The sequence below is a fragment of the Melanotaenia boesemani genome, chromosome 12 (genome assembly GCF_017639745.1).
Source record: "Melanotaenia boesemani isolate fMelBoe1 chromosome 12, fMelBoe1.pri, whole genome shotgun sequence".
NCBI classification, from domain to species: Eukaryota; Metazoa; Chordata; class Actinopteri; order Atheriniformes; family Melanotaeniidae; genus Melanotaenia; species Melanotaenia boesemani.
In genome coordinates, this window is record NC_055693.1 from 31,204,155 (window position 1) to 31,212,494 (window position 8,340).

At 36.3% G+C, this 8,340-nt stretch overlaps 1 protein-coding gene across 1 annotated transcript; it reads left to right on the forward strand.

Moving 5' to 3' along the window:
- Positions 1–1,423: 1,423 nt before the first annotated feature.
- On the forward strand, positions 1,424–7,083 carry LOC121650870. The gene is made up of 4 exons (XM_042002653.1): positions 1,424–1,718; positions 2,928–3,083; positions 3,366–3,458; positions 5,094–7,083. Exons 1-4 carry the CDS (start codon positions 1,608–1,610, stop codon positions 5,403–5,405), a joined length of 672 nt encoding a protein of 223 aa, XP_041858587.1. The 5' UTR covers positions 1,424–1,607; the 3' UTR covers positions 5,406–7,083.
- The last annotated feature ends 1,257 nt before the right edge of the window (positions 7,084–8,340 follow it).

Below are 8,340 nucleotides of genomic sequence, written 5' to 3' on the forward strand. Positions count from 1 at the left end.
AAGCAAACTGCTCCAGTTGTCTCAGGTTTGAAGGGAGCCTTTTCCAGATGGCATGTTTCAGCTCCTTCCAAAGATGCTCAATAGGATTTAGGTCAGGGCTCATAGAAGCCACTTTAGAATAGTCCAATGTTTTCCTCTTAGCCATTCTTGGGTGTTTTTAGCTGTGTTTTGGGTCATTGTCCTGTTGCAAGACCCATAACCTGCAACTGAGACCAAGCTTTCTGACACTGGCCAGCACATTTCTCTCTAGAATCCCTTGATAGTCTTGAGATTTCATTGTACCTGCACAGATTCAAGACACCCTGTGCCAGATGCAGCAAAGCAGCCCCAGAACATAACAGAGCCTCCTCCATGTTTCACAGTAGGGACGGTGTTCTTTTCTTGGTATGCTTCCTTTTTCCGTCTGTAAACTTAGAGCTGATGTGTTTTGGCAAAAAGTTCTATTTTTGTCTCATCTGTCCATAGGACATTCTCCCAGAAGCTTTGTGGTTTGTCAACATGTAGTTTGGCTTTTTTTGATTTGTTTTCAACAATGGTTCCTCCTTGGTCGTCTCCCATTAAGTCCACTTTGGCTCAAACAACAACGGATGGTGCGATCTGACACTGATGTTCCTTGAGCTTGAAGTTCACCTTTAATCTCTTTAGTAGTTTTTCTGGGCTCTTTTGTTACCATTCGTATTATCCATCTTTTTGATTTCTCATCAATTTTCTTCCTGTGGCTACGTCCAGGGAGGTTGGCTACAGTCGCTTGGATCTTAAATTTCTGAATAATATGTGCAACTGTAGTCACAGGAACATCAAACTGCTTGGAGATGGTCTTATAGCCTTTACCTTTAACATGCTGGTCTATAATTTTCTTTCTAATCTCCTGAGACAAATCTTTCCTTTGCTTCTTCTGGCCCATGTTGAGTGTGGTACACACCATGTCACCAAACAGCACAGTGACTACTTGTAACCTGTATATAGGCCCACTGACTGATTACAAGATTGTAGACACCTGTGACACCCTTTGGTCACATTGTTTTCATTCTTTTCTAGGGGTACCATAATTTTTGTCCAGGCCTGTTTCATGAGTTTACTTAATTAAATAATTCTGTTGAAGCATGGTTGTAAAGCAATGTCTGACTTTCATTGGTTAAATTTCATAGAATTTTTATTTATTATTACTTTTGTCAGATTCAAGTTATTTCTGTGACCATTATGAGTTTTTCTTTTATTAACTGAACGGTACCAACAATTTTGTCAATGTGGTTTTGTCAAGGCCAAACCAATGACATCTTGAACTTAATTCTACTCAAGTTTCCTCAATTGTAAAATTCACTAAATTATATATTATGAATAGCTGTACTGGTAATCAGACGAATAAAACTATTCTGTAAATATTTACATCTGCCTATGTGAAATTGTGGTGCATACACTCAAAAAACTGGTTCAAGCCCCTCTTTAAGGTGACACATTCAGATTTAATCCAATTTACCTATATTTAACAGTTAAATGTTACTATATTTATACTTAATTGGTGTAAAGTAAAATGATTTCATAGCAAACAGTCTCAGATTCATTAACTCAAAATTATTTAAAATGTTCTTGTGCCCGCCCCCGTGCGCATGCGCATGTATAAGTGCTCTCGCGTGAACCATTTCCTCTTCCGTTTTTTTCCGCCTCTACCTGAAGCAGTGTTTTGGACCGCCACATTTGAAAATATACATCAGTTTCTGGTAAGTGTATAACTTTAAGTTGTGCCGAATTAATGTTTGTACTATGGTATCAGCAAAACACAATATGTGAGTTCACAGTAGCTTTGTATTACTACCGTAATTGTGGAAAAAACGTGACTTGCATTTCATTTTTCCTGTTTGAATAAAGGCGGACTAGCTCGCAAATATCCGCCCGTTGCTGATTGTTAGCATCTTTCAAGCAACATAAAGATTACTTTACAAAGTCAGGAAAATTTTATAAATCGAGCAATTTGGCTCCTCATTCTCTACTGTAAGAAACTGTAATAAAAGCACCGTCGCGTGTTGTAGCGAAATCCAGGTGAACTGTAATGGCTCAGTGCACCAGTTAAAAACGGCTGAGGACCAAATAGTAGTTTGAATATGAGCGCTCATTTGCAGTCTCGGTATGGCGTACCAAACACGTGAACTCGGCCTGTTTGAAATCCGGGGGCTCGGTTCTCTTCTATTTTATCAGTGGTGTGTTTAACAGCTCGTTATTGGCAATATGTGAAGGTATCTGCGGGGGATGTACAGGCGGCTTCGGCTGCCTCAGTAAAGTGCAGAGAGACCACACCGCTGAGCGTTGTGAATTGTCTCGCCATTTAGCAACCTCGCAATTATTTTCTCCCTTATTCAGAATGAGTGTCTACAATGAAGTGATTGCTAATGTACATGGTGCACACTGATGTGTTTTCAGGGTACCAGAGTTAATCCATTTCTTAATAACTTTAGATGTGCACCACATCAAGTCAAATTGTTATTTTTGGTTCCCATCCCACATGCTGGATGAAGGCTGGACCTCTCTGTATCGATCTTTCACTTTTAGCAGCTGTTGCTTTCATTAAATGTATGTCAGATTTAAGTACCGATTTTGCGCCAGTAATCCCTTATGTCATGTAAAACTGTCAAAACTACTGGGCCACATTTGATGCTCATGATCGAGGAGTTCAAGAGCAGGTGGCCTGCTCTGTTCCAAGAAAATGAAGCAAGTGAATTTGCCGTTCTTAGTATTCTTAGTGTTTTGATATTATTGATGTTAATGTACAGTTCTGAATGTTATTCCTCACAAAACTATACTTATTGAAAATGGGATTTTTATGTAATTAATTAGCTACAAATTAGAATCAAGTTGTCAGATATTTGTTTTTTGAAATGTACTTAAAATAAATAGACTTAACTCGGCTAATTTTTTAAAAATGTATTTGTCAGGTGAATGCAGAGTTCATGCGGATCACTACCAAGCCACTCCAAGCAAAATTTCTGTCTCAGCTGGATAACTTTTCAGACAAGCTGACACAGATTTTCACGTCCAAAGGAGGATTGAAAGGGCAAAGGATAAAGAATACAATGGCAATCAATGATTTGGTTAGTATAAATAATAGATGCATAATGTAAATGTTTTTTTTTTTTATTTAATTTTTTTTTTTTGGTACATTGAATGTCTTGGAAGTATCTCTTGTTGAGCATGTTAACTAATTGTTTCTGAGGACCTGTTTTTAAAGGTGTGTTAATCCACACAACCTTACGCACTTCCATTGATTTCCTCTCTAGTTTACTTAAGTAGCCATGTTTAAATGCAAAAAAATTCCTCATACAAATGTCATCATACTCGCCTTAGAATAAATGTTTCTATCATCCTTGCATTAGTGCGACGACATTGACATAAGGAGGGAGAGAATTCTCAAAAGCTTGATGATCTACTTAAACGAAGATCCAGACTCTTTCTTCAAGGAATATTTGGTAAGTTTATTTTACAGCTTCAGAGAGCCCATCCCACACCAAAATATTTGATTAGATGAGAACACAGTATGTCTAGAACCTCAAAAGTACTAAATACCCGACACTGGAGGTCACTTTAAAATGATCAGGCTTTGATGGACATAAATTGTGGTTTACTTCGGAAAAGACAACTTGGTTAGATAAAAAGATAACTCATAGATGTATTAGCTGGGTTTCCCCCAGTGTATTATAAGCCTGGTGGAGGCGTCATTTGTTTATGTGTTTATAAATGCTTTTCTTTTCTACACCAGTAGTGATAGCAAAGGTTTATTCAGCATCTCTGGTCAGATTGGTTGAAGCACAATAGCGGCACCTTGTAGTCAATACGACAACACGCAGGGGGTCATGATGTCAGGTGTTGCTGCCTGTCTCCACCTCTTTTCCTGGTAAAACCTATGCCAAATAGCAACATGCGACAGAGAAAGGGTCTTGGACTCCTTTTTTTTTTTTTTTTTTTTTAGTTGGAGGAGCAGAGCTGCCATTAGCCAACCTCGTGAACGTTAACCGGGCCATGGCTAAATGAGGCTTAGCCAGCTTAAGCTACAGGACTTTAGCGCGTCATTAGAGCAGCTTCCTGGAGCTACGACAATAAACATCAAAGTGGCACGGTTCAGAGGTGGTTTCAGCTGTGGAAAAAGTGGAAAAGCGACTAGAGTGCATTCTGTGAAAGTTGCACTGTGCAGGAAAGGAAAAAGAAAACTGGTGTAGCCCGTGTGGAATCCTGAAATGCCGCACGACAGCAAAGAAAATGTTTAATTTCTGCTTATTTTCACATCAAGCCATGAGAAGGACGCTCCTTCTGTAGAGGTGCGCATCAGTTGTAAATGTCTAGAACACACTGAAAATAAGAGTTCTTACTGCAATAAACTCAGAAGAAAAACGAAAAGCTGTGCGCAATCAACGCCAGCGAGAAACACAAGGAGCCTCAACCAGGGTCTTCATTGAAGCATGGTTACTCAACGTACTGATTGGCACTCTGCACCATAGCACAGGCATTGAGATGCAGCACACAAAAGCAAAAATTAAATGGTCAATTATATTCATTACACTGACTAAAATTAATAAACCAATCAATAAATGTTTCTTCTCTAATGTTTTTCATGTTCTAGACTATTAATCACTGAAACCTTTGAGCCAGTATTAACGTGCAGCACAATGCAATAACTGGTGGGTTTAAATGCCTTTAGTGGCTGGAAAATATGAAATAACCCTCCATACATGTAACCTTGCTTGATCTTGCAGAAACTGTCTGTAACTAGTTCTACAGAGTTCAGAGTTAAATTATTAAAATGTATATTTTGTAGTGGTGACAAAGTTTTCTAAACACTTCTATAAAGTAATGGCATGTATCATGGTACCTTTTTTTTTTTTAGATGGAAAAGAGGGCCAATTATAGATCCCACCAAAATGTTAAACAGAAGTTGTTTAAATATTTTGTTAATAATGACTTACAACATCACATTCTGTCAACTTAAACTTGTTTATTTATTTTACAAAAACATGGTGGGCCGGTAATCAGTTGCCCCAGCACCACCTGCACGAGGTTTCAGGGGGAAACCCTGATTTGTTTTCTTATTACAGTTTGTTGTTTTTCAGATCTCTTCCACTGAGGATGACATTTCAAGGAGCATTGCAGCCACAGTCATGGGTATTTACACTATCAGAAGAGACGGGATTCAGGAGCCAGAGGATGTTGGTGTTGTTATCGAAGGTGTTAAGGTCCTGACCAACCTCAGTAGTGTCATCAAGGCATTCATCTTACTGTTTGGATTGATTTATGCCCTTGATCTGAGTTTTCCAGATGACCTCAAGTACACCTTTGAGTTTTGTCAGAAGCTCATAATGAACTTGGATGGACACAAACTGAATGTAAAAATACAGCAGCTGAAGATCAAGCTGTTTGCTTAGGCCTTTGTGCTTGAGGAAATGGATATCGGACTGAAAAACATTTTAATCCCCCTACCCAAATCCCACACAAAAAGAACTCTTTGGGGTTAATGGTGTTCATGTTCCAATTTAAACTTGCTGCCTGAGTGATCTCACTATTTGAAGACAGTTCATGGATGCCTTCTCTTCTCATTTTAAAAGCACTTAACTAAATCTTTGTGCAGGATGAACAGACTTTAAGAGTGGAATGGATTCAATAGATTTGGACAAATTTAAACTATGCATCCTCACTAGTCACTGTGACACTTAACTGTAGCCATCATTTGCTTTTAGTCCCAACTAAAGCTACTTTGCCCCTGCCACCTGGTGATGCAAGGACTGTAATGGACCCAAAAATGATGCAACACACAAAAAAGTGCAAACATTTTTTTCACATTGAATTTGTAATGATTGAGTTCTATTGATTTGTAATTTGTCTGGTCTAAGAGACTTTGTTTTTCCATTTTCATTTTATCTCTTTAAAAGCTCACGTCTTTGATGCCAACCATTTGTGTCAGCGGTTTCAATGGTACATCTGAGTCTATCTCCTTGTGATTGCAAAACTGTTCCTTGTTCTGTATTTCAGTACCACCACTTGGAAATCTGAATTGGTTCGAATCAAAATTAGTTTTAAAAGTTGGCCATAATTTTCTTTGTGGCTTTTTTGGCAAGACTTATTTTTACAGAAAAAGCCTCCAGAACACTCAAATATGTTTTTGTATGGTACAAATGTTCCATTTTAAAGGAGTAATCGTTTTAGTACATACTGTCTTCTGGGGAGTGCCTTGAAATTTGCTTTGGACAGATGGCAAAAATTAGAAGTATAAAGAACATGTATAGCAACCTAAATTGTTAAAGGTTTTAATAGAGCAGTTTTTTCTTAGGAAATAGTACAACATTTTAATAATGTCTATAATTGTATTGACCACTAAAGCCAAGGTCTGGTTATAAGATTTTCTGATTTGTTATTGTTGAAACTGCACACCAGCTCTGAGAATTTTGGAATTTTTCTGCCCTTGTCTGCAAGGAAAGGTTTGCTGAGTCCTAGGCTTTTTTCTCTCGCTCCATTTTTGTATACGTTTCTGGATATTGAACTCATTGAAGGCAGCTCAGTTATATTTATTTTAATAACTCTTTCCCTACCAAACAAACCACAGTTTGGTCATTGACTGTGAAGTCTATTGGAGTCTTACAAAACATCTTTGGTGTTTTTTCAGTTAATTTTGTCCACTTTATTTCAAATCTTGACCCTTTCTTTGACATGTGAAAAGATGCTTAAAACCTTGTATTGTGAAACTGGTTTTAGTGTTAAGCACTGTATTTTATCGAAAAATGGTTTATATGTTACAAATTGAAGTTAAAACTGTCAGGATGTGCATTTTTATGTATTTTGAGTTTTATACTCCATTTTGCTTTAATATTTTATTTATTTACATATTTAATTATGGTGTGTTTTTTTTGTTTTCTTTTTTGTTTTTGTTTTTTTCAAATTTTGAATAATTCATTAGTTTTATATAGTCATTGATGTTTTCTCACTTTAACTTTTATAGCTTACTTCACAGTTGAATTGTACGTATTCAAAGCATAATGTTTTGAGACGTAAGAATGCATTTTCCATCTTTATTAAAGTTTTAATAAAGTTGAGTTCACCAAACCAAAATGTTTTTAATGTCATTATTGATATAATTTATCCTCCATTGAATTTATTTTAATTGAGTTGGTTGAACATAAACCACTTATACTAAAGAAGTGAAAATAATTTAATTCCATTAAATTACATTATTTTGAGTTGAACTAACCTAAATCACTCACATCTATTATATATAATTATTTCAATTCAAAGCAATTAAAAGAAAATTTGTTGGACTAACTCAAATTTATTACATTGTATGAATGTAGATTGTTTGAGTTCACCCTACATATATTTATTGGATGGAAAAACTGCCCTCAATTAAAATGAGTTCTTCCAATGAATTATTTTTTTGAGTGTAGGTCAAATAAGAAAAAAACAATCACTGAATCAGTGCAATTTAATTTTAACTTGTTAATCTCCACATACAATAAAAAACAACAAAGAACTTAACAAGTTTATAGAAATGCAGCTGTACAAGGAATTGTAATGTTTTCCTCCTCATTTTACCTTTGCAGTGAGAATAATCCAGTCTGTTCTGGGATTGAACAAGGATATTGAAATCTGACTGAATGACTGAGGTGACTATGTGAAGGACAGCTGAGAGGTGGTCATCAGTGATGGAGGATCTGTGTTTGGATTTGTTGAACTTCATCACTGAGGATGTTCACATACATAAGTAGATCCAAAAAGGACTAGAATCCTCTAAACATGTCTCCTCAGGTGTGGTAAGTTCTCTTCTAGAGCAGCATTAACAACGTGGTTCACCTTTAACACTCTTACACAACACTTCCTGTTGTATAACACAATGTTAGTTTCTGCACAGGGTTATTCTGCACACTATCCTGCATTCTCTTTAAAAGACTGTCAATTTGGCCGAAGAGCCCTACAATTTTGAAGAAGAGACGTAAGACTTGGGTCCAAGCCTGTGATATATATATATATATATATATATATATATATATATATATATATATATATATATATATATATATATATATATATAGTAGGTGGACAGGGTTCAGGGTTGCACCTCTCTTACTGAATCTGAACAGTGTCTCTCATATCATAGATGCAGGTTTTTTTTCATACTTAGAAAAACTGAGCATATTATACTTTCTGTCTTTTTATTTTACAGTTTTAAGTGTCAAAGAGTTCCTTGTTTTACAATACCAGCCCCATCTCTCTGACTCCAGCTCTGATCCCAGTTGTTGCTTGATCTTCATTACACTTTTATGAAACATTTTTATCAAAACCTTGGAAAAACATCAATTTTTTTTATCCCCA